The 27860-nt window shown below is 37.3% G+C and overlaps 1 protein-coding gene across 1 annotated transcript; it reads right to left on the bottom strand.

The window, feature by feature from the left end:
- Positions 1-740: 740 nt before the first annotated feature.
- Positions 741-27860, bottom strand: LOC137405140 (uncharacterized). Its single transcript, XM_068091365.1, has 14 exons — positions 27774-27860; positions 26800-26927; positions 23612-23776; positions 23176-23368; positions 18610-18735; positions 18082-18194; positions 14899-15066; positions 13977-14168; positions 11284-11353; positions 10425-10708; positions 8846-9029; positions 4354-4586; positions 4060-4239; positions 741-1878 (listed from the first exon to the last, which is right to left on the bottom strand). The coding sequence occupies exons 1-14, from the start codon at positions 27851-27853 to the stop codon at positions 1697-1699; spliced, it is 2298 nt and encodes a 765-aa protein (XP_067947466.1). The 5' UTR covers positions 27854-27860; the 3' UTR covers positions 741-1696.

Genomic DNA, 27860 nt, shown 5'->3' with positions numbered 1-27860 from the left:
TATTGCTGCTATTTTATGGCTTTTATCAGTTGAATGAAAAAAAAAAACAAAGTATCTCAGTGTACACATCTTACCGCAGACATTTAGGATTCTGCTGTGATAGCATAGTTTATTGAGGTGTCTTTTTGTTGATGTTTTTAAACCAGATTACACAAAGCAGTCACGAGTTGTATGTGGGTCAGCGCTATGCTCATGCTTTTACAAAATGGATTCAAGAACTCTATTTTTCAAATCTATAGCCCTGTTTCAGTTTTGTATAGTTGACCGCATTTTTGTTCCGTGTTCAATTTTGCAATTCATGCTTGATAAATATCCGTAAGCAACAGAATTGGGTGAACAGTGTTCACTAAAGGTAGTGTTAGTACTTTATATAAGTAGTTTACTATCATTAAAAATCAATTTTGTTAGTTTTTCATCAAATATATACTGTTTTGGCTTGTGTTAATCCAGCGGTAGATCATTGTCATTCTCCACACTTACCGTTCTCGATGCCACAGTGTATCCTCAGCATAAATATTTGTCCTTTCAACTGCATGTCATGAAAAACTGATCAAATGGTCAAAATAAAAAATTTGTCACTCGTCACACATCACCTAAATACAAAAAGGTTTTATTGAAGTAATGATTTTAAGTAATATAAACTTACAAAAAAATAATAGCATCATCAGAAAAACACTAATATAACAGATTACTGAGGCTAGTTGTGGTTCAATTGCCATCAGTTCTTGCTCACCTCGATCTGTGAAAAAGAGAAATCTAAAAGAAATAAAGAACAATTACCATAGAGAGCTTGTTCATTGAATGAGACAATGCATTTTATGCTACAGTAAACACTGCATTGTTTAGATAACATTTTCAATTACTATGGTAACGGTTGCTGTATTTTACCAGTTCATGAAACAAGCAGGATAGCTTGACTCATTGGCTAATTGTCCGAGACATTCACCACCATATTTTCTCCATATACATGTACATCATATTGTCATCATGCAACACTTGTAGAAAGACCTTTAACGTCATGTCTTTTTCAAAAACATAATGATATTCAATAATAACTTGCTATGGCTAGTTCATGAATTGCATCGTACTTTTCGTAGACTACTTTTTTGAATTTGACGAGCATCGTCTCGCCATGAGTGGTACACTACAAAAATCTACTGAAAATGTTTTCATTTTCTTTACAGTTAGAGTACATGTGAAATGTAATCAGTTGAATACAACAGTTGTACCTTGTTCATACTTACGTATGTGTACCGTATCGGCTGCCTGTTCCATGCCCACTTCTCATTGTTCCTTCTTCATTGTTCCTTCTTCATTGTTCCTGACAAGCTTCATGTTCCGTAATGGTTTTTGTTGCACATAGTTGTCCGGCATCCACACTACCCACAGTTGCATTCTAAGCACACTAAACACCACATACACCATCACACGCATCACAGAGGAGATAGAGAATGAGGAGGAGTTAGCAGGCATTGCGGAGCGATTGTCAAACACAGTGAGTGGTAAATGCAAAACTAATAAGCTTAGGCAACCTCAATTAAGTACAGAAGTCCCTGTTTGTTAAACTGTGTTAAAAGTAAAGAGGTAAAACATTTGAGAGAGAGAGAGTTAGCATGTCATCATACCTGATTAAAACTGTAGCCTTTTCTACTCTGGACTAGATATGCACCACATTTATAAACAAATAGATGGTTATTTATAATATAATGTACATACTGTCACATGGAAGCTCTGTACAGAACAAAGTGTCATTGTGGCTTCCTTCACAGTCGAGACCAAAGTACTGGGGTGGTGGGTTTGTACACTCCCTTGTTCTCACCCTCACACAATACAATGTACAGTTACCCCATTCTGTCCAATCTGACCAGTTGCCATTGACTGTAAAATAAAAGCAAAAAGCATGTTAACGGAACACGCATGTTTCAAACTTTATCATTCGGTTCAACTCGATTTTTAATTTAGCCAAAAATTTTGCTTCCCAAAAAGCTTTGACAGTAAAAACTATGAAGTTATCATTATTGTGAAACATTAAACAGCGTTAAAAAAATTTGGGTGGCTAAAATGGCTTTTACAAAATAACGGTTTGAAGAATGAAAAACCTTTAGTCTATGTATCTCGGGCTGGGGTTAACAAATTAACTGCAAAAATATTTTTTAAACTGACAGAAGCATTAAGAGCTTGTTGACAGCTAAAGACTTCTACCTTTCTGCCTTTTTCTCTGTTGATTTTTGTTTATATATATATATATATATACTGATGTACGTATATGCTCTCAGGATACTCATGAAATTATTTTGTACATTTATCATGTGTTATAACAACATTAATAAAAAAGCAACAAATTGCAATATTTTAATGAGCGACGCACTTGTGCAGTGGGGATTTCTAGCATCAAGCTATCATAGCATAAGACCTTGTTCTTTGAGAGTCAAACTTCTTTACTTTTCTACTATCCATAAAGCAAGTTGTTGAGTATATCAGGAAATAAATTCACACTGAACTGCAATAACTATAGCAATTCACTGAAAACTAGGCTTTAATTGTTAGTCATTCATCAGGTACAAAGATAATCAGTCAGTTTTAAATATGATTAACTAATGCCCGGCGTAACCAGGTTTAAAAATACTAATTAAAAATATATACAGATTAAAAATAAATCAAAAATTTATTTTTAATTAACATATACTTTAACACTTGAACCTTCCTAGATAAGAATGTGTGGTGATAAGATAGTTTTTGTTAAATAGCATTTAATATGCTTATCACACCATTTAACCAACCACAGGCTACTTGATATGCTGTGCTATAATATTGAGGACAACTCTTCATGTCTAGTTATCAAACAATCTTCTGTACTAGTAAATTTTAAAGTAGCTGTAAGGTACTGCTAATGACCACCTAGATTTTTATGTCATGATTTTTGATGTTTCAATAAAGCTATAGATTATAGACTTCAATACTTATTTGGGACCACAAGTAGATCAAGGTCATATTTCATTCATAAATAGAATGGTAAATGTTGTATATGTTGACTAAAGATTTATTTTTAATCAACATATACGACATTTACCATTATAACTTTTAAATGAAGATGTTTCGTTTCTTTCTGTGTATTGTGTTTATTTCTATATAATTCATACTCTACCAGATGCAGGGCCTGCTATAGATATACTACGCATGATTGCACTAAGTTTATTGGTCATGTGAGTTTAAGCATTTTTCCTCATGTATAGGCCCGCATTTTTCTTCTGCTATGGTTTTACGCATAACGCTAGCTGCAGAGTTAAGCGTACAGCCATGAAAAACTGGTATGTTTAATATGAGCCCAATTTATTCCATAGTATAGCCAAGTGGTGTAGTGCGTAGTGTATTGGATAGTATAGATAGTAGACAGTGTAGTGTATTGGATAAATGCCTGTCTGCAGAACAGGAGGTTACAAGTTCAAATCCAGTGCACAGCGGATTTTTCATTTGGAAACTGTTATCGCTATAACTGGACACACAGACAAACATTGAAACATAAATACGCAAAAAATTATACGAAAAACTTTCTGATGTAATAAGCAATGTTTACCCATTTCGCACAAGCTTTCACCAAAAATCGTCTGAATGGATATATATTGCACCCCGAGCTAAATGTGTCTGTAATCGTTACTTAGAAGTTGATTCTAGAGATATATGTGTAATGCAGTATGATATTATTGTTAGTAAGAGTATCTACATGGTTGGCGAAATGTACGCGTCGTTGCACTTAATGATAAAATACTACTGTAATCATTCTTACTTATTCACCGAGTGGTTGGTTTAGTCTGAATACACTGAGTTGTTCTAATCCAAGAAATACCAACTAAGTCTTGCCTACATGCGCCCAGAATCGAACAAATTTTGCAAAAACGCCGGCATAATTGCTCAAAATTTAGATATGTCACGTTCAATTTTCAGATGAGCATTCCTTTATAGCAGCCAGCCAGGAAAGACTAACATCGGTGTCATTTAACCTTAGCACACGGCTCAGCAGGACTAGTGTTAGTTTGTTAGTAATAGTGCCGATATACTTACTAGGGCAGCTACTGTTGAAGCACCATGATACATCTGTCATGTCACCATCGCAATACCTGCCTCCATTTGTTGGAGGAGGATTGTCACAAGTTCTGTTTCTGGTGATGTTTGCGTATGAACAGAAATCTGCAGGACATGCAGACCATTCTCCCCAATCTGACCATAATCCATGAACGACTTCTAGAAACATCAATACCTCTTCTCTAAACTACTATAAACTAAAAAGTATTGCATTTCAAAGACAGTATTCATTGCTGAATTTTTTATTCATTTTTTCAACTATCATAAACTTACCGATGCCATATTGACAGAGAGAATATTTTGATTCTGTGCAGTCAGCTGTACTCCATTTCCACTCATTAGAAGGGTCAGCCACTGTACAAAACTCTGCACCAGGTTGTGCGCTGTCCCAATTTGACCAACCAAGCTGTCTCACGTGGTTCCATTTTCGCTCTAAAGTGGTTTCGTTTACCAGAAGTCCAATGAAATATTCTTCATCCACTACGTGAGCGGATGTGAATTCATCACTGAAAGATAAGGTCCCATTATTTAATTGACTATAAGGTATAGAAAATAGACTTATTAGAATGGTTGTTGTCATGCGTCATGTTGTCAAATGATTGTTTTTCAAATCAATCAGACTTGACAAATTTGTGTTCAAGCGTATATATCGTGTTGCAATACTATAAATAATTCAAGCACTTCCTTTTTCACGAGGGATGTTCTGTGGGAAAGACTCGCTTCAGCTTTCTTGAAAATTTTCTTTTGACATGGCAAGCTCAGGGACCATGTAAATCTGATTTGTCCATGATGATGCCAGTCTGGCTTCGATTTCAAGTGGGTCATTTAACAATTACCAAGTTACCATACAGTGGTAGCGTACAGCCGGTCATGTAACAATTACCAAGTTACCATACAGTGGTAGCGTACATCCGGGTCGCTCTCATTCTGTTGTGATTCAGTGTCGCTGTTTGTAAGCAAAACACTCGTGCGACGCCCCATCCTTGTGCCATTGAAACAGCCTTAGCAACCAACCATGTCACACTTGTGCGCGCGCATAGGTCTTGCTTTCAACTTTGATACAGTCATACTTCAACTTACGAGCTTAATGCGTTCTGAGACTGAGCTCGTATGTCAATCTACTCGCATGTTGGTGCAATTTATTTATATATAGAACAATTAAATATATATTGATTGGTTTCCATACTCTAAAAAAAGCAAATAAAACACTCAAAACAAGATATTGTAACAGAAAAAACATGTTGGTTATTGTCCTTACGTACTACATGCGTTCAAAAAGCAACAAATAAAAAATAATGCAAGGAAATGTGATTAATTAAAATGTAAAATTAAATACATGCAATAGCAGTTAACACTCGCATTTGCCAGGGAGGGAAATATAAGTTATCCTTCGTTACAACAGTTGACTTTGATAAATTTGGGTTTTATCAAAGTGTTAAAAGACAAACTTAGAAGCAAACCTAAAAGCAAACTTTCATTGTCAACTAAACGTAATTAAAATTTCTTTGGCGTTCGTAGTTTGAAGTTTCTCGCTGATTAGCGAGAAATTTTCCTTTTTTTTCGCTTTCACGACTAGCCGGTCGTTTTAAGATAAACCTATCTAACGATGTTTGCCTTTGTCGCCCATGCAACATGTTGCGATTAGGACGAACACAGGTGTCGTCACAAATGGTTAATGCACGACCACTAGCCAACTTGTCCGAATGTCTATTAAACAGTTTGGATAGATTGCGCCGGCCTTTTCACATAGCATCGTTTCAGTTACGCTGTCACCGGTCAATTGTTTGTCCAATGCCATCAGCGGTCGTGAAGATCGCTGCACCGTTTAGAAACTATGGTTAGTCCTTTTGCGAACTAAATGCCCTGAATATAATCCTTCTGTTTGATAATTATGAATGTATTTCTGTCATATTGCCGAGCTAGCTCAATCACGCATACACATTTCGCATATTTTTCAAAATATTTTTCCATTTAATATCAATTGTTATCATTTGCTTTTTCTTTGTATCATCTTTCATTTTACTGGCAAACTTTCGGTCTACGCACAGTACGTTTAATTCACATACCGGTATTTCTGCACAGAAAATCGTGCACAAAAACACGGTACAACAGTATAACCTGAGCAGTTGAAAAATACAGAGTGATGCTGTTCTCATAAAACACCTCCGGCATACTTGGCAACTGACTCAAGTGCTCGTATCTCAAACATGGCTCGTATGTTAGTGCTAAAACTTGCTTGAAAGCTGGCTCGTATCTCAAGTCTCTCGTACGTTGGAGCACTCGTAAGTTGAAGTATTACTGTATAAGATATGTAGGTACGACCTTGACAAAAACGTCTCACAGCCATCTCTGTACTATAGCGCCTTATGAAAGCGTGATCTTCTTGTCGGCTCAGCATAACGCTTCAGCACTGGCACACCCATTGCTTACACTATCTCTGTATGGAAACTTGATCTTCTATATTTATAAAATGAAGTATATGTTTTTTTTCTGTGTGTATGTGTCCAGTGAATAGCGATTGGTTAAAATACTATTGATTAATAGTTATTGATTATTGATTAATTGTTGATTAATAGCACACATGCGTTGTGAGAGATCATGATGTGTATTGATTATATGCACAACTAGTTGTGCTACCCGGCGTTGCCCAAGTATTAAAAATCAGCTTATAAACAATGAGAAGTAATGAGAGTTGCCTGTCACTAGTTATTAGTTTGGAAGATTGCCAATGAAAAATTTTAGTAAGCTAACTAATGGCGATTATTTACTTACGCAATCACCATGCGTGGTATGCAAAGCCATTGGGTATGTGCTCCCATATAGCGACTTATATTAGCAAGCTAATAAATCATTCTCTGTAGCCTATAGGGTAGAGTGTCGCACTGATAAAAGATAGGGTTTTAAGATCAAATCCTCTTTAGTACGTATGCTTTATTCCAAGATTTTAATAGCTATAGTCGGAATTCAGACATACGACATACAGACATGAAACATACTTTGAGAATGATATATATAGATTACAGTGCACTCTCGGGTTACGATGTTCCTGTTATACAATGATGGAAACAATGATTGATGAGTGGAACAATGATTTTTTGTCTTCATCATACAAATCCTATTTCGCCATACAATGTAAACAAAAAAAATCGCTTAATATTCAAGTTTGGCGGTCGGTTTGCTTATTACGTTGAAATAACAAATATGCCAATGTTTTGTTTGCCGAAAACTTTTTCACAACGGCTGAAAGAAATAGGATGATCGATTTCTCTCAGTTCGGCAATCCTCGTGTGTAAAAAAGTGGTACGTAATATTTCATTTCAGAACTCGTAGCAAAGTTGAAGTTGCAATTCCTTCAAAAAGAGGGTCAGGTAGCAGACGACTTCCTTTAATCTGTTAACAAAAATCCACTGCATTACGAGGACAGCACCGTTCAGGCTTTCTTGTTGAATCAGGTTAAAAAAGGTTGTAATGAGGTCGGTTAAGAAAAAGGAGCCAGAAACCGATATAGGTGATAAAATTTTAGCGATGAAAAAGTCGGTTCAGTAAAGTGTTGAAAATATGTACATACATGTACTAAACTTACCTCTAACTGTGTGTTTAGTAAGCTAAATTCATTTCAGTTATTTATTTTTAATTATGTATGGCACGGCACCTATGTAAAATTTAGATGATTTTTCCAAGGGATGTTTGCATTACATAATTACTATAGATTTCTATACCCATCCACACGACATTCTTGCTATATGATGCCAACCCCGGAACAGATTAAAATCGTAGGGCCGAGGGCGCACTCTATTCTAAAATGTGGCAACGTGGCATTCGTTTTCTGTGAGGCGAAATCTTTTTTCCCTAACGCTCTTAGCTGGCTTCAGACAAAAAGAAGAACACACACAGCTCTCATTATAGTAGACAAGATGAATGCTCGGCATCACATGGGTAATAAAAAGGTTTTTGCGCAAAAAATTTATTTTCAACATTTGCCATACAAATTTTTAAATGAAGGTGTCTGTTGATTTCTGTGTGTGTCCAGCCAAGGCATAAATTGAAAGCTCGAGGCATAGGTAAAACATGGTTGAAAAACATTTCTTACTTCTTGTGCTATACATTAGTTCAAAATTTAAAACAACTTATAAACAGTGCAGGTAATGTAGTTACCATTGGTTAAGTTTCTTTCTCCGATGAACTTGAGTAACTCGAGCTAACTTTACAAGCTTTAACCCACTTAACTTAAGCCAAAGTCTTGAAGTATTTTAAGCTAGTCTAAATCTTTACTATAATAAGAGTCGTGTCCATCCTTTTGTTTGGCTGTTAAGAAAAAAGATTACACCTCACAGGAATTAAACTCATACATTCAGAGGATGCACAGATGTGAAGCCAAGCGCGCTACCACAAGCCAACCAGCCAGTTTGCAATGGCTTAGAATAATTGTTTTTATACTGGTTGCACGTAATGATTTCTCACGCAATCGTGATCTACGAGCGTGCTAGTAGTAACTAGTAGCTAGTAGTAACAAAACAATCATATCATAGTATGGCAAGGTGGCCGAGTGGTGTAGTGGTTAGCCTGCCTGTCTGCAAAACTGGAGACTGCAAGTTCAATTCTAGTGCAACTTTGTTTTTCATCAGCGTATTTTATCACCATAATTGGACATACATGCGACAGACCAACAAACAACGCTTATATTTTATATATATAGATTGGCTAGTTGTATATACGGTCATTTAGTGATGATATAGAATTTATAATGCAAACAGAGATGCCTCACCTCTGCGCTATATCCAGTAATACTTCCAGGTGTTTCCTACTGGTAATAGAGCCAAGGACAGCATTCCACCTTGTTTCATTCTGACAAGTTTCAAGGGCTGTATCGTAGTCTAACCGTGTGTCCATGAAATGCCAGCAACTGTGCTTGCCAGAAACAACAGCGTAGTAGTCGTTTTCAAAACAGCCTACAAATATATTTAGTGATCTTGATTACTTTCCTCATTACCTAAATATGTAACGATATAAATAAATATTGGTATACTTTAGTATGATGTAGAAACTTCCAAAAACATTAAATAGGTTTGGTGATTTATCCAGTATTCTGGAATTAAACTGAGTTGATAACATCTCTTTCAAGTGGTGTCTCTAAACTGCAACATTAATAAAGTGTGCAAATACCAATAATTTAGGTGCACCCCTTTTATAGTGTCAAGTGCGCAAATGGAATAATGTGAGAGGGCATTAAAAGACTGGCATCAACTATATTTGAGATGCAAGAAAAGTGAAGCCATAAAGACAATTTGTTGTACAAGCATACATCTTAGCGGCCATACAGTGAGAGGATGGCTAGTGTAAGTTGCTGTGATGATTAATGTATTCAAAGTTCATTTATATCCATTGTTTTGTTTTAGAGCTGGTCGATTATTATATCTAATGAGGATCTCCTACTTTTTTGTCTTCATTATTTTTGTACATTGTAATTCCATGTAGACTTATGCCTCTTTTCCTTTGCCATGTTGGCCTAGACCCCCACCCCACCAACATGGCAAAAGAAATGTTCAGCAGCACGCTGAACAACCCTTGCCGGCACAAGCATTTACTGTCCGTACCTACCCTCAAGTTGCTTGACGCAGTGCTAACTTGTACCAAGTTTCTCTAGATTAAAACTGGCAAACTCTAGCTGCAAGACCATGAAGATGGAGCCAGCAGGACAGGTAGCGGTAGCACAGGATCAATGTCGCTCCAGAACAAAACCAAAGAACGTTCGCCAAAGTACATTCTTAGTGCAACAGCTAATGTAGCCGGTTCAGCAGCTGCCCAATAAGCAACCCCGCTTTAAGGTGGCCCAAGTCAAAACCCTCCTGTAGTAGAGTGGCGGGGTCTAGGAGCATGTCCATTGGTACTGCCTGAGTAAGAAGCGCGCTGGTCAGCTGACCAGACCAATGGAGCCAAGAAAGACTCATGAACAGGGAACCTCAAGAGCAATAAGTGGAGTAGGAAAAAAGGAACCCTCTTGGTTACCCAAAACTATTACAAGGCTCAGAGAAAGTTTGAGCACAGGCCCCTATATGTAACCTCAGCTAGAAAGGAAGATTACCAGCTGGACCTACCTCAGAATACTTCAGGCACGGAGCCCAGGAGTAGGCCCCATTACCCTTCGAGGTGGAGGTGGTGCAGAGCTGATTACAGTGCAAGCAATGGATTGGCCTTACTTGATTAGCTATTTTCTCCTAGGAAAGCTACAGGGTCAATCCATTTAGTTCATGATTGACACGAGGTGCACCACAAACCTGCTGGGCAAGCAAGTGTCCAACCGGCTTCTCAACGCAGTGCAGGTTCGAATAGAAGAAAACAATAACCATGATCTCTTGGCTGTCGGAACCTGGTCTCTTTCTTATGGGGTGATTCAGCTGGCAGTAGGGTTTGGGATGTAAAGGCTTGGGAGGCCTTTTTGGTGAGCCACATATGCGAAGATGCCATTTTTTGTGGCTCACCGGTGTTTAATAGAACTTCAGCAGCCTGTATTTTTGTGGATGGAAGGCAGCTGATGAGCATGGATAAACCAAAGTGCCCGCTGCTGAGAAAGGTGCAGGTGGTGAGAGACCAGGTGGCGTCAGCCCGGACTGAGATAACTGTCCCATGCCTGGTTACCAACAGAAATTACTGCTCATTAGAGTTGATAAAAGGCTGTCAGAGTGGCTCTTATTGGCTGCTACCCAGCCTGCATGCGTACTAAGCCAGCCTGCGTACCTGCTTGAACTGAAAGCATAGTGACGTGACGCCTAAACCTCGCCAAGCAGCTCTGACACTCCAAGCCAGTAGCACAGTCAGAACCTACACTGAAGTGGAAGTCCACTCGCTGGAAGAGAAATCATATTTCCTTTGTCCGGATCAAGTGGTCTAGAGCGCAGAAGTGTTAGAGACAGGGGTGAGAGCCCACCTGGAAGATTTATTCTAGATGGCCGTACGACTGGCCAACCTTTTAACGCAGTACTAAGCCACTTTCAATACAGGGGAAAGAAACGTAGGTAGTACTTTTAAAGTGGAACACTCCATTCCACTAAAGGAAGGAGCTTGGCCCATGTGCCAACTCCCAATTGCGAAGCCATCTGGAAATGGAAGGTTCTGTCTTTTGAGCTGACTTCAGCCACAGCTACCTTTGACAGACTGATAAAGTAGGTGTTGCTCAGCCTTCACTGGCAGACGCTGTTACTCTACCTGAATGGCATCATGGTGATCACACCAGTCTTTGACTCACCTACACAGGCTGAAGGAAGTGTTCCAACAGCTGAAAGGAGTGGAGCTCAAACTCAAACCAGCCAAGTGTTAACTCCTCCAGTCTCAATATTTCTATCTGGGCCATGTGGTTAACAAAAAAGGGGTGGACTGGCTACTGATTCCAAGGAAGGGTGGGCAGTCTGAGACTGGCTCATTACTCGGAGGCTCAAAAACTGCAAGGCTTTATGATTACAGTAGGATACCACCATCAGTACATTCTGAGCTTTTCTACCACAACACAGCCCTGCACAAGCTGATGGGAAAAGGAAAGGTGGGAAGAGAGGTAGGGAGAGATGTGGGGAGACAAGGAGCAAGCAGCCTTGAAGGACGACATTTTCTCTGCGCCTCTTCTAGATGTCTCAATTCGAGCCAGCTATATTAACTAGATTTGGATGCTAGCAGAAGTGATATGAGAGCAGTGTTCTCCCAGATGCAGGGTAGAACTAAAAGGGTAATCTCCTACTTCAGTAAAACCCTGGCACCTGCAGAGAAGAACTACTGTGTCACCTAAGAGCTGTTGGCGATAGACAAGGTTGCTAAACATTTCTTGCTCTACCTATACGGGTGGTAGTTCCTGCTCAGGACAGACAATGCATCATTCCGTTGGCTGTGGAGGGGGAATAAGCCATCTAATTAGGTAGCTCGGTGACTGGAGATCCTGTCAAAATTTAACTACATCTCAAAGCACCAGACGAAGTGATGCCGATTGGCTGAGCCGGCAGACCTGTGAAAACTGCTGGCAGTGCAAGGTCATTGAGCTGAAGATTAGTTGACTCACTTAGGAAAGATCAGTCTTCATTATGCAGAGTTGAGAAAAGCCCTGAAACCGTGCTAGGAGTAACCAGGTTCAACCAGCTACAAGGACCAGTGACCATGTTACCAGTTGCCTGGTAACATGCCAGGGACCAATAGCTGCCATTCACTGGGCACTCCCAAATAACAATAAGCTGACCAAGGAGATGGTAAAACTGGAGATCAGGAGCTCCGGAAGCTGTACAAAATCCGGTAGTCCCTTAGGATTTGGCCGGATGAAGTGCTGAAATTCTGACATCTCCCTTTGATCGACCCAGATGGTGTGCCATCTGCCTGAAAAACTGTCACGTGGTGAACTCACGCATTGGCCTATTTTATGATGAGCAGGAGGACTAGATGCTTTTGTGTGACTTGATATTAGCCAGGTCTGACAGCAACAGTGAGGAGGCTAGTCGGGAGTTGCGAAGTCTGCCAAGCTGTTAAGCACGGTTGGACAGACAGCCGAAAGGAAGCTGATCGCAAAAAGTGGCAGTTGGCTTTGTAGGTTCCTACTAATGACACAGAGGTATTCTGCTACATGAGTTTGCTAAAACAGATCCACACATTCCAGGGGCACAGCTCAGGAACTAATTAACGGCGGAGCTGAGTCAATTGTGGTCTGTGAAAAGGTCTTACCACCCAAATCATTTCCAACAGAATAAGAAAGCGCAATAATTGAAACCTGGGTGACTTGTATAGGGCGCTGGTACTAAACTGAGGACAGGAGGAATAGGACGTGTTTTTTTCCCAGTTGTTGAGGGCAGACTAGGGTACATCACACTTGGCCGCAAGAGAAACGGCAAACATGCTCATGCTAAAAGATGATAAACAAGAGGCAATGAGGAAAAAATCCTAAGCTGCAAGCCAGATTTTTGAAGCCATAGCAGATGATGAAAGCCTGATTCAACCATACATCTGGTAGAGTGTCAAAGCCAGTCATCTTTACAGAGTGAAAGCTGGCTGAAACACAATCATGCCTGCCATAAGTTAAGGCCAAACCCGGCTGCAGTAGAGCCAAGGAAGGGCCCAAACATGAAAAAAGCCAGACTGACACGAAGGGACATGAAACTCCAGCCAGAAGAAGTAATAGAGCTACCACTTCCAAAGCTGGATGTTCGACACCCTTAGGAGTAAATTTCTAGAATAGAAGCAACAAGTAAAAAACTGGCAATGATAGCTCAAGCGACCTCAAGAGAAAAAGCAACAGGCAAGCTCGGGTGAGCCGGAACCAGCCATGATATGAACAAGCTCCATTAGTTGCAAGGATGACTCGGAAACTGAATCATTATGGGAATTGGGCATGCCTAAAAGTTGCAAGAGCCAATGCTGTGTGATTTGGACAGAGTGAAACCATGACGAGATGAAGACAGGGGATATAGAATCTTTGGGCCAGGCTGGCTCCGAGAACGTTGTTTGTGCTGTTTTTGAAGCGGATGTTCTTATTGAGCCATGCATGGTCAGCATTCAAACCCCTGTGCCAACTCAAGCTGGCGTCCATCATGCAATAAAAAGGGTAACACTTGGGGCTGGAGGGAATTAACTGAGCCGGTACATCCCATTCGGCTGAATCAGCACATTTGGAGATACACGAAAACTTCGACTGGCTGGAGGTGGAGCTGGCTGGTCTCCTCATAGCAAACCCTGAACAAACTGGCAAGGTGTGCCTGTTTCCCAGCCTGGAGGGAAGTGCAACAAAGTAAGAACATTTGCCAGATCAGCCTGGCTAATGCAGAAACCAGCAAAAGGACAAGGAAGTTCCCTGCCGATAACCATGCCCCAAAGACACTTAATGTCAAGCTAGACTGGGTAGATGTCAAAGCATCCAAGGAGATAGTACGAACAAAGTGACACATCTCCCAAGAGACCTGAGATGAGGTAACGGCCGCACTGAAGGGTAGGAGAAATCAGTGTGGCATCTGTGGCTATAAAACTAGCAACTGAAAAGGCTGGCACCACATTCTCTAGAACTACATGTTTATGGCCGATATGGAAATATGGGGCACCGCTTGGACCTGCCCCGATGAACCTAGGTTCTGCAGAACATAGAATGCATCTAACCTGAAGATGGAGCCATGTACCCTTCTCTAACCACAGCCTGTCGGCTCCACAAAGTCAGCCAAAACAGCAAGCCAAGGAGGACATGCACGAGATCGCAAAAGAGACTATCCGGTTCAGAGCAGAAACCCAGCGCCACTCGAGCAGGTCAAACCCAAGCTGCCCGCCAACACCCTCGTCTGAATCCCGGAGTGCCAACTCCCCAGCCAAAACTGTCTTGTTGTCAAGAACTGACAACAGAGAAGCCTGGAGCCCAGCAGCATCACACCTGGCCCAGCTGGTTGCACCCCCCCAAGCTACACATTAGAGCTCCCAGACCGTTATTTGGCTGACCTCAGTCACGCTTTGCATGTACATTGCATCAATATATTTATCAAAGCATACTTATTTATCAAGCATCTTATTACTCGAACAAGCAGCTGGTTCCAAGTGGAGAAGTGAAAGGTCTTTGCGAATCCTTTAGAGTATGCCTTTTACTTATATAGTCTTTATGTTAGCAATTCAATTTAAACATTTGTATAGCGCAAGTACTATTAAACGCTAATTCTGGCAATACCACTCTAACAGAATGCTATAAGATATTGTAAATATCACTATACGGATAAATCATGTCCTTTCTCATGAAATCCAACAAACTGCCAACATAGCAACTATCAAATTAACTTTTTGTAATAGACCTACAGCTAGCATCGGCTTACAGATACTTACTTAACCAACTGGTCATGTGATCTGAACCAGGACAATCGTTTCCATTTATATCAGGCTGAGGGTTGTCACACAGCCTATGCCTAATTACTTTGGAGTCAGGTCCACATTTTCCACTGATGTCAATAGAACAGTTGGTCCACTGGCCCCATGATCCCCAGATGCCATCCACTGTTTAACGGAAAACTTAGCATAACATCATATCATCTATTGCGAAAACTGTTATTCTACTGCAGGCCTTACTATTGTCAAAAACAGAGGCCCACGCAGTAAAAGTGTAATATCATATGGCAGTTGTTTGAATACTGATTTCACACATCAGAGCTAAGCATAGCCCATAACGTCACTGTAAAGTAGACACATTGTAGCACTCATGTAGTGAAAGGATTATAGAAAGCAGTGAGTGACATCTGAGTGAACAAGGTAGAAAACTTGCATTGAGCACAACTAGATATTTTTATTCATCACTTTCATGCTATACTTTTAGTCAAAAGTGATGCTAATTATGTACTGTAACGTTACCATGAAATATTGATAAAACTAGAAATTCCCCTGTTATACAGCCCATGACCAAAGTGATATTGGAAAAAAGTAAAGGTACTGATGGTTGAGAAATGCAATATTAGCAGTCAAATGGCACTGCAGTGCAATAGGATAACTGCAATGGTAGCTGCAATGGTAGCTGTAATGTACTGGGTGTTATTATGTACAACAAACAGCAATAATGAAAGGAAAAGATTATATGTTTATATCTCTCCCCGCAATAGGAGAAATGCAATATTAGAAGTAAAATGCACTGATATTATTAGAATAACCAATATTATTAATATAGTAATACAGTAATAATAGAAAACCAATGCACAATTTTGTTTACATCTCAAAATGTCATAGCAACCCATATCAAGAAGTTGTGATATTTATCTAGATTTTTAGAAAATCTATTTAACAAAATTATTTAGAAAAAAAATAATAACAGTAACATATTGCCCATCATCGGTCACTATATACTTCGATCTTGTAAATTCGAATGATTATTCTTATAATTAAATCTTATAAAATCGAATAATTATTCTTATAATTACACATTGTAATAATCATATAAGAATAGTTAGGAACATATCATGGTCATTTCCTTTAATTTCACTGCTTTGGACATCAGTTGGAATACCAAAGTACTCTTTATAAGTGTCCAAAATGTCAGTTACTTTGAAATCGGCAAAAAAGAAATTATTACTTTTCAGTATTTGTAGGTTAGTTACAGAAACCTTTGGCAAATATACAATGTCATAGACTGGTGAAATGTGCAAATTTTTCTCGTGAAATGCGCATGACTTAATTGTTCTACTCTCTGTCACACTGCCTTATCGGCGTTTCATTGGCCGGTCTTAATTTTGATTAAAAAAGGCTTGTCAAAGTTTTAATAGCGATTTAGGCCAAATTAATCTGTCTATTTATGTATAATCCGATCAGATGGGTTAGTTTTAGGATATTTTCTACAAATTTCAAAGACTTGGTAACATATCTAAATAGGTTTATACAATGTATGTGTTTTGTATCGTTATTATATTTAAATGACTCCATTGAAAAATGGTTAAATTTGTTGATGAGATTTCGGTACAAGGGTTTGCGATGGGGGTTTGCGTTCATGAATATTTTTCGTGAGTTGTGTGCACATATGCATTTATCATAAAACTCTCAAACAATCGCTTCCCTCGTGTTTGGTCGTGGGACTATATACCAATCTTTACCGCAATATCTATATACAGTAGAGGCTCTTACAACGTAAGTAATCCATTCCAGGAACATTTACCTTACAGGGATTTTGGATTATAAGAACAGTAAGATACATGTAAATTGTTTAATCTGTTCCACGATTTTTCCAAACTCACCGCTTTGGTCATACAAAAAAACTAGACTTGAATTTTTAATTTGTTGGCTGTATCGTAACTGTCTCTTTTTCTGATCAATTTCATTGGTTTTATAGACGATGACTGCAGTAATTTTACAACAAATTGATGGAGAACACACATATTCGACATCCATTTACAATGATTTGTTCATTCTTTCTAGACAACAAAGTCTATTTTTGAAAGTAAAACTAATAACAAATATTTTATGCGTCTACAGTAAAGCAAAATAAAAACATAATTCACAATAAAAAGAATGGCGTCTTCCTGTTCATCGTCTATCTGTATCTAGGGGTTAAGGTTAGGATAAAAGATAACTTTCAGCGATGCTCCAACTCGTGACATTCAATTGGTAGACAGACACAGCAACGCTTGCACTAATCGATCACCTTTAAGTATTTATTAACAATTGCACAGCTATTCATTCTCTGTTTTGTCGACACATCTGACTATCTATCACGACAAACTTGAATGTGATAGAAGTTAAATATATAATAAATATAATGTCATGGAAGTTAAATAAATAATAGATATAACTTCGTATCACCATTCAAATCGGATATGAGAAGTAGCCCTTACTTTTTACGTAGTACGAAGCAAAAACTTTGCATAATTTTTTTAGATTACCTAGAATTTACGTTATAAGAGGTATACACTATAGGAGCATCTACTGTACCTAAAATATGTAACAAGGTGTATCCCATAGTGGCTCTTGGTACAGTCTCTACTATGACAATAGTTGCTAGGCATGGATTCACATGAATAAATTATTGGTTAGATGTACAAGAACTAAAACATGGGAGTGTTTAGTTCTTATAATCATTACAGGACATGTTGTTAGTCATTTCATTACATTCTGATGCTTGTTCATATAGTTATAATGGATTGTATTCTCATTATTTTGAGCATAACATCATAAGTTAATCCGCTAACAAGACATCTAACAAAATTGTATGTGCAGGCAGTGTGTGACTCTCACTTAACTCTGCAATGTTGGTAATCTCACATCAATGAAATTGCAGATGATTTTATTCAGCCTAGAGTTGCAATGTTATAATTTAGTTGAAAACTTAAATGACTTTAGTAATGTGTGAAAATCACTGCTAATAAAACTGTTACAAAAGCCCTTGAATTGGCAACTCTTAAGAATTGATCGCTGCAATAAGCCATAAGCAATTTCGGCAAAGAGACAATTGATCTCTTATAATAAGAAAACAATGACAGAATTTAATATAATGTAGTAATTGTTAAATGAAGATCATTAAATCTTAAAACTAACCTTGAAAGTAGCTACATATCCACAGATTCGTATCGGTTGTTGATGCAACCTCCCACTTACAATCAGCTGGGTTACAGTTTATGAGTCCGTAGTTTTCAGAAGTCTCATCAACACTAAAAAAAGGGTTCATTAATCAGGTACGTTATCTATATTTCCATCAGTTCGTCATAGACAGACTATTGATCATATACCATAACTATTTTTATACAATAGTTTATACTAAAATAAACCAATTATTTATTTTTTTTATTACTAATATCATCTTGAATCTTTAGCAAAAACTTTATTTAAATTTTTTCATCAAATATGCAGACACAAACAAGGCTGCTAATTGATTTGATTGAATTAATTGCAATTGATCAAAATATTACTAATAATGGATAAAAATGATATATAGAGTTGCCTCGTTCTGGTGATTTTCAGCAGATTTTCAGCTTAAATGAAATAGCATCTGTTGTACTGCTGAGAGGGTTGCCATAATTTTGCACATTGCTGTAAGTGAATCTCTGAACGGATCTTTTTACCTACCCGGCACCCCAGTTTGTATGGTTGGTACTAGAAACCGTGAGGTTGCTTGCTAGCCAGATCCATTTGTCTCTGTCAACATCTTTCTGTAAGTCTACCCAATGAGTAAGATCAGCCAACCCGTAGATTCTAAAAATTATAAAATTCAGATTCTGATTGCATACCCTTCACAATTTTAAAAGAAATGCTGCAGCTTATGTTTTGTTTGGGTACATGAAGGTGCATGTTTGCCTAGTGAAGTATGGTTTGCTGATTATGTGCGGTGGCAGAGTGCCGATATCAGGGCCGGCTGCCAGGCCGATATTACGACTGACGCCACAGCTGAGTCTCATCACGACAGAGACTCAGTTGTAGTCTAGCTAATTCGGTCCTCTGAGTTTGCTAAACAAAGGACCGATGAGCCGAGACCACAGAAAGGGTGGAGCCTATCGCACAAGCTGGCCTATATAAAGAGCCCAGACAAAAGGGGAAAGGTAGAGACAGCGGCGGTCTCTGTATGTTGTTCTTTGTATGCACAAACATTGACTACATGTACTTGTATATATAGCACAAATATATATATTCAATACACATATTCATAATGTTGATAAACTCGGTGTATTTATTCTTGTGGAGCAGCAAAAGGAACCGACAGTTTCCTTTGCAGATAGATATGAGCATGGGAGTCGATACCTCAGCAAAAGCCAGAGCATAAAGTGTTCATAAATAATAACTAAACTTTTTGCTTTATAACAAACGCTCTCAGTGTGCTCTAAAAATTTTGAATTCACTTATGGGTAATTTTTCAAGTTCTAACCGTGTCGGTATTGAAACTCCCAAGTTTATAAACTAAAATAAGGCTAAACGAACGCTTATCACGATAGATTTTTTTTATTCAGTCAAACACATCTCTTAGCGAACATGTAAAAAATTTGACAGTGTCCAAAAACTTTTGTTAGTGAAACTTATACAGTGGACCCCCGCCATACGACATTTATTTGTTCCGGTGTGGGCATCGAAAGGTGAAAGTCATATAGAGAGGTACTAGGTAAATGCCCGGTGTTGTCCAAATAATAAAAGTCTGCGCAGAAAATTTATTTTTATTATAAAACTATAAAATTGTTTAGATATAAATGTGAAATAATTAGCAAGTAATAGCTAAATCAAGTCTGTTTTGCTACGATTACAATAAGAGATGATTCGGTAATGATACAAATGATACGAACTGAGAAAACAAAATAAAAATCCTGAATATGTTGAATTAATAATAATTTGTGCATGGAGGTGTGTGTGCGGATAAAAAAATGTTACTGTTTCAACAGAAGTTATCCATCAAAACTTTAAATACAAAGATACTGGTACCCATAGACCTATTAACTGATACTGGTACCCATAGGCCTATTAACTGATACTGGTACCCATAGGCCTATTAACTGATACTGGTACCCATAGGCCTATTAACTGATACTGGTACCCATAGGCCTATTAACTGATACTGGTACCCATAGGCCTATTAACTGTATTATTCACTATACTATTAACTATACTATTAATTAAGTATAGTTAATAGGTCTATGCTGGTACCTCTCGATACTGGTACCACTCGATACTGGTACCTCTTGATACTGGTACAAGTGTAAAAATGAGATATAGGGCTGCCTTTGTCTGATACTTTGTATGACCGAACAGAGAGAGAATGTAGAGGCTATTCCTATTTGAGATAACACAATTGGCCGAGTGAAAAGTATTAGCCTTTACCAATTTAAAAAATAAACCTCACAAAAGCTGGAAATAGAAGTTCACGAAAACACAAAAAAGCATCGTGTTTCATAGAGTTGATAGAGTTTCAATTAATATGTCAGTTAGCGTGTGAATTCAGGAAAAGGGTGTATATAGCAAAAGCTATGAATCGTAAAAGCATTCGTAAACTCGTGATTAGACAATTGGATTACAGCCTGCGGTCGCAATCTTTGGGAGTTCAAATCCAGCAGGATGCGATAATCTAATCCCAAGACTTTGATAGCTATAGCCGGACATACCGAAGGACATACACACAAACTATTAGATTTATGTATAACTTTTAGATATATATATATATATATATATATAAACCCATAGTAATTATCTAATGCAAACAAACATGAAAATTTTATATATGTACATTAAAAATTGGTAACAAAATAGTAGATTAACTTTAGTAACTATAGTTACCTACAGTAACTTTAATGTATTTAGTGGCTATGATCTGCGTATGATTATAGTTGTGATTTTTGCTCCTTCCATTAACGTCGTTATCAATCTGAAGTCCCATGGCTAATGAATTAAAATACATTACTATGTAGGCTTCACAGCATGGAGGCAGTGAAGAGAAAACAGAAATATTATAGGTATACAAACAGCTAAGGATAGCGATGCTGTTAAAATTGTATTTAGTTTTCCAACATCTAAGAGAAACCAGACTCCTATTTTGAAACAAGGGTGACGATGAAGTAAAATCTCACCTATTTTTAACATGTTTATTTAAGATGTTAATTTCAAGATACACATAAAGACGTAATGTCACACGCAACTAGCTAACCTCATGCCTGAATGTCTGGCGTTGCACTAGCAATAAAAACAGCTTACAAACATTTGCAAGTAATGTAGTGTGAAAGTAATGTAGTAGGTAAAGTTTATAAGCTGTGTTTTTATTGTCCGTGCAACACAGGGCATTCATCTAATATGTGTGCATCTGTATATAGTAAAAATTGATATATATATACAAATATAATATGTGCATAATATATACTGTACATATACCATATATATTTATGTAATACTAGAGTATTAATTTGAAATAAGAGTAAAGACGAAGTGAAATCTCCTCTAATCCGGACATGTTTATTGGCAGGTATGGCAATACATTATTGAGATGCTCATATAATTGGGCAGTATGGCAATACATCATTGTGATGCCCATATAATTGGCAGGTATGGCAATACATTATTGAGATGCCCATATAATTGGCAGGTATGGCAATACATTATTGAGATGTTCATATAATTGGCAGGTATGGCAATACATTATTGAGATGTTCATATAATTGGCAGGTATGGCAATACATTATTGTGATGTTCATATAATTGGCAGGTCTGGCAATACATTATTGAGATGTTCATATAATTGGCAGGTATGGCAATACATTATTGTGATGTTCATATAATTGGCAGGTATAGCAATACATTATTAAGATGCTCATATAATTGGCCAGTATGGCAATACATCATTGTGATGCCCATATAATTGGCAGGTATGGCAATACATTATTGAGATGTTCATATAATTGGCAGGTATGGCAATACATTATTGAGATGTTCATATAATTGGCAGGTATGGCAATACATTATTGAGATGTTCATATAATTGGCAGGTATGGCAATACATTATTGTGATGTTCATATAATTGGCAGGTACGGCAATACATTATTGAGATGTTCATATAATTGGCAGGTATGGCAATACATTATTGAGATGTTCATATAATTGGCAGGTATGGCAATACATTATTGAGATGTTCATATAATTGGCAGGTATGGCAATACATTATTGAGATGTTCATATAATTGGCAGGTATGGCAATACATTATTGTGATGTTCATATAATTGGCAGGTATGGCAATACATTATTAAGATGCTCATATAGTTGGCAGGTATGGCAATACATTATTGAGATGTTCATATAATTGGCAGGTATGGCAATACATTATTGAGATGCTCATATAATTGGCAGGTATGGCAATACATTATTAAGATGCTCATATAATTGGCAGGTATGGATATACATTATTAAGATGCTCATATAATTGGCAGGTATAGCAATACATTATTGAGATGCTCATATAATTGGCAGGTATGGCAATACATTATTAAGATGCTCATATAATTGGCAGGTATGGATATACATTATTGAGATGTTCATATAATTGGCAGGTATGGCAATACATTATTGAGATGTTCATATAATTGGCAGGTATGGCAATACATTATTGAGATGTTCATATAATTGGCAGGTCTGGCAATACATTATTAAGATACTCATAAAATTGGCAGGTATAGCAATACATTATTGAGATGCTCATATAATTGGCAGGTCCGGTAATATATTATTGAGATGCTCATATAATTGGCAGGTCTGGCAATATATTATTGAGATGCCCATATAATTGGCAGGTCTGGCAATATATTATTGAGATGTTCATATAATTGGCAGGTATGGCAATACATTATTGAGATGCTCATATAATTGGCAGGTATAGCAATACATTATTGAGATGCTCATATAATTGGCAGGTCTGGCAATACATTATTGAGATGTTCATATTTTTGGCAGGTATGGCAATACATTATTGAGATGCTCATATAATTGGCAGGTATAGCAATACATTATTGAGATGCTCATATAATTGGCAGGTCTGGCAATATATTATTGAGATGTTCATATAATTGGCAGGTCTGGCAATATATTATTGAGATGCTCATATAATCAGTTGTAAAAGTAGATATTAATAAGTTCCACTCTTTAGTCAAATAAGTAATTTTGCCATTAATACCTTCTGTGAGCTAAAAATAGATTGTGCAGCTCAGCACTGCTGATCTCCACCAGAGTTGACGACGCTCCAAAGTTATCTAGACAAAACTGTCTTGACTCCGCAACAGTTTTGACTTCAGTTTCCTCTATGTATAAACAACCTAACACTTCACCATCATCTGTCAGCCACACTGTGCTCTCATTTCCACCGCACGCTGTCAAATATTAAATATTATGTTGAAAACTTACTTTTAGACACCATGTCTACATGACCAAACCGGAGTACTCAATACTTTAATACTTTAATACCCAAAGATATTAAGTTTCCATCTAATTGGATCTGGATACCGAATAGTCATGGTAAAATAGACAACAGAATTATAGCTATATTATCTTTATATCATTGATATCAGTTTACAGTTACTACAGATGACTGAGGAAAAATGAACTAGTCATACCTTGAAAGATGACTTGTGTTTCATTGCCAGGGCAGTTGTCTCCTCCTAGGAATGGGTATGGGTTTGAACAAGTTCTGTTACGAATGTATGTGCTGTTGTCAATACATCCTGGGACATCGCTGGAGCACTCTTTCAATGCTGACCACTCTGCCCAGTTCCCATGAGCTGCAGTAAACAAGAAATCAGTTAACCAGAATGCAATAGCCACTTGAAACAAAAACATCTACTAGTTTTGGATTTTCTTCTAACATTTCTTTTTGCAAAAAAGTTTAATCAGCAACAATTTTAATTTTGGGCTATATTTTAGTTTCTGAAGTAAAGCCAACTGCTGTCTTCTACATATTGATAACAAAAGCTGCTGATGACACTATATCATAAATCATCATTCTACAGTTATAATCACGCACGCACACACACACGCACACACACACACACACTTTTGTGACAACCCTTTGCTCTGTTTTTATACGTGAAGCATGATTAGCTGTAGTAGATTAGTTTATAACAGGGTTCCATGCATTGTGTTGTTAATTTCATACAATTTTCATCAAATTTTATTTGATCGTAACAAAGATAACAAGAATAAGAAGAATGATGTTAGACTAGGAGTAAAATATAATTTGTGTGAGGCTTGGAAGCAGCTATAAAGTAACATGTTTATAATAACTGTTGAAAACAACTTTTAAATTTGTGAAACTAATAAATTCAGGCAAGCTACACATGGTGACCCAAACACATGTTCATTAGGCATCTATACTAAGTGAGTCTATGTAAAACTATCTTGCTAAACTGTTTAAATATCATAGCTAGGGTGAATTCACTTGAAGATACTCAGGCTAATCGGAAAGGGCTGCTTTTTGGGCCAAATTAAGGAGCTAAAGATTTACTATCAACCATCTAATTGTGGAATATCTAATAAACCAAATCAACAAACATCTAAACTATGCATACACTATAGTAAAGATATGCAGTTTTATTGTTAACATTCTTGACTAATTGAACATACCAAACATGACTATAAGACATCTACGGTAACAGTACATTACATGGACACGGTTATGTTATTTCTGATAATTAAAACTTTAATGCAGTTCTCTGGAACTTTTTGTTCACAATTTGAATGGAATTTAATTTTGGAATTTTTGTAAGTTTCAATTTCCCTAAAAGTTACTATTGAACCATGTTCAGGGCGAAACATTCTGTTAACGCCGTGTTACGCAACAAAGTGCTTTTACAAACTAATATTAAATTTCACCCCATTTTAAAGACTAAAAGTTCCCCTGTCATACAGCCCATGACCAAAGTAATAATGGAAAAAAGAAAGGGTACTGCTGCTTGTTGAAAAAGTAGTTACAAAAGGTCAGAATTCTACAAAAGTAGAATTCTTTAGTTAGATGTTGTAGGCTTCGCCTACAACATCTAACTAAAGAATTCTCTGAATCAGATGAGTTGTTGTTATTCTTTTGAGTAGCGTGTTGTTGAACATTAGCATTTGATGTTGATGGTTGCTGTGAGGACCTTGTATTTCTCCTCCTCCTCCGTAATAATTGGGAGACACGTGGACGGCCAATGCGACAACGTGGTGTCAGTTCTGGGAGGTTGTATTTTCATGGCAGTTGTCAAGTTGTTTTGAAATGAAATTCAAAAGGTCCATTATTCAAAACAAAAGGTTGTATAAAAATCAGACCTAATCTACTACTATCTCAAACCTATGTTTTACAACAATAAAATAAATATTAATTCAAGCTGTAGACCAAACCCATTGTACGTAATTTAACTAACAACAGCAATAAAGAAATGTTTACTATATCTCTGAAATGCAATATCAAAAGTAAAACAGCCAGTTGCCGTGTTATTAACGGCAACTGGCTGTTTGAAAGTTTGAAAGTTGGTTGTGTTGTGAATGAAGAATGGTTTTGACAGCGATATGTAACAGAAAGCAAGCATTAGCATTCACGCGTCTGGAAGTTTTATGCAAACTGGAGTAAAATAAAAAAATATTATTGTCACAAAGGGGCATTGTAGTTCAGACCTAGCTTTTAGATAAGATGTAAAGAAATCTGGCTAATGTTCTAGATAATTTTAAAAACCTTCGGTAATTGGACAAAAACCGTAGGCTGATAAACTGTTCGAACATACAGCTATATGTAACAAAAAGCAATCATTAGCATTCACGCGTCTGGAAGTTTTCTGCAAGCTGGAGTGAAATAAAAAAATTTTATTGTCACAAAGCGGCATTGTAGTAACGCCCTACCTTGTAGATAAAATGTAAAGAAATCTAATTAATGTTCCAGATAATTTAAAAAACCTTCGACAAAATACGTAGGCTGATAAACTGTGTACCACATTTTCGTACCTGTAAATCGGTCTACGCTTCAAACAGTCTACGTTAATTACACAAACCTTCAGCAATTAAACAATGCTATAGACTGGTGAAATGTCCACTTTTTCCTCGTAAAATGCTGGTGACTTAATATTTCTACTCTTTGTAGCACGGCTTTATCGGCGTTTTATATGCCGGTCTTAACTTTAATTACAATAGGCTTGTAAATTTTTTATTTCGAGTTAAGGCCGAATTAATCTGTCTATTTATGCATAATCCGATGGGTTAGTTTTAGGGTTTTGTGGTATCCTTTCAAAGACTTGGTAACATATTTAAAAAGGTTTATATGTGTTTTGTATCATTATTATATTTAAACGACTCTACACAAAAATGGTTAAATTTGTTGATGAGATTTCGGTACAAGGGTTTGCGACGGCCGTTAATGAATAATTTTCGGGAGTTGTGTGCACATGTGCATTTATTATAAATCTCCCAAACAATCACTTCGCTCGTGTTTGGTCGTGGGATTAGTATTTTTGTAACTGGACAACATGTACATGTTTGTTTGGTCACGATTTAAAAACATCTATGGCTGCAATCAACCATTTTATATTGTGTGTCACAGGTAGCCTTAGATCTAAAGAATATATCTTACTATGACCAAACAATCAAAACTTAAAGGTAATAGACTATCTCTAGAGCTAATTAGAGCATCATGGCAATAAGCTAACTATAGGTAGCATGTTAAATAGTTTGAACAGTAAAACTTACATATGTGCATTTAGACCAATCTAGTCAGTTTAGCAATAAAACTACTTACTACTAACTTCCGATATACAAACCATGTGAAGATTACTTGACTTACTTTTAGAGACTTGACACATGTACGCCTCATTTGAGCAGGTGTCCTCTATTGATCGAAGTCCACATTCATCCTCAGAATTCGATGCGCAGGCTACAGATGCAGCGTAGTTGCCATCATCAGGGTCATCGCTACATCAATCAAATTAGACATTGGCCAGAGCATAGTATCACATGTTTTGTACCTTCCCAATTCATAACCTCCCAAATAACCACTTTCTTTAGTTGCAAGCAAATCGTTCTAACTGAGCGTCACTAGTACTTAGTACAACGTAATCTAATCGATGCGGTGAAGAGATTAAACCTTATACACTTTTGAAAATAAAGGAATTGAGAAGCTGAAAGTTTGAAAACAAGGCTTTCTATTCATGGTTTTCTATTCTGTTTTTTATTCATGTATTATAAATGGTATTATGTATCTTATTTCTGCCAGTCAGCCTATGCAAGCTTGTATATTGGTATTACGTATCTTATTTCTGCCAGTCAGCCTATGTAAGCTTGTATAATGGTATTACGTATCTTATTTCTGCCAGTCAGCCTATGTAAGCTTGTATATTGGTATTACGTATCTTATTTCTGCCAGTCAGCCTATGTAAGCTTGTATATTGGTATTACGTATCTTATTTCTGCCAGTCAGCCTATGTAAGCTTGTATATTGGTATTACGTATCTTATTTCTGCCAGTCAGCCTATGTAAGCTTGTATAATGGTATTATGTATCTTATTTCTGCCAGTCAGCCTATGTCAGCTTGTATATTGGTATTACGTATCTTATTTCTGCCAGTCAGCCTATGTAAGCTTGTATATTGGTATTATGTATCTTATTTCTGCCAGTCAGCCTATGTAAGCTTGTATAATGGTATTATGTATCTTATTTCTGCCAGTCAGCCTATGTAAGCTTGTATAATGGTATTATGTATCTTATTTCTGCCAGTCAGCCTATGTAAGCTTGTATATTTTTTAGTCTCCTATAACTTACCCGACCCAGACTCCGGCGAGACTGTAAGCAGCGCTGCCATCATGGAGTAGATACAGAGCGTTGTCGTCGGCTCTCTTCATACCAACG

Source organism: Watersipora subatra, chromosome 9 (genome assembly GCF_963576615.1).
Source record: "Watersipora subatra chromosome 9, tzWatSuba1.1, whole genome shotgun sequence".
In the NCBI taxonomy this organism is placed as follows: Eukaryota; Metazoa; Bryozoa; class Gymnolaemata; order Cheilostomatida; family Watersiporidae; genus Watersipora; species Watersipora subatra.
Note: the sequence above shows the minus strand (reverse complement) of the source record. Positions and strands in the feature narration are given on the sequence as shown.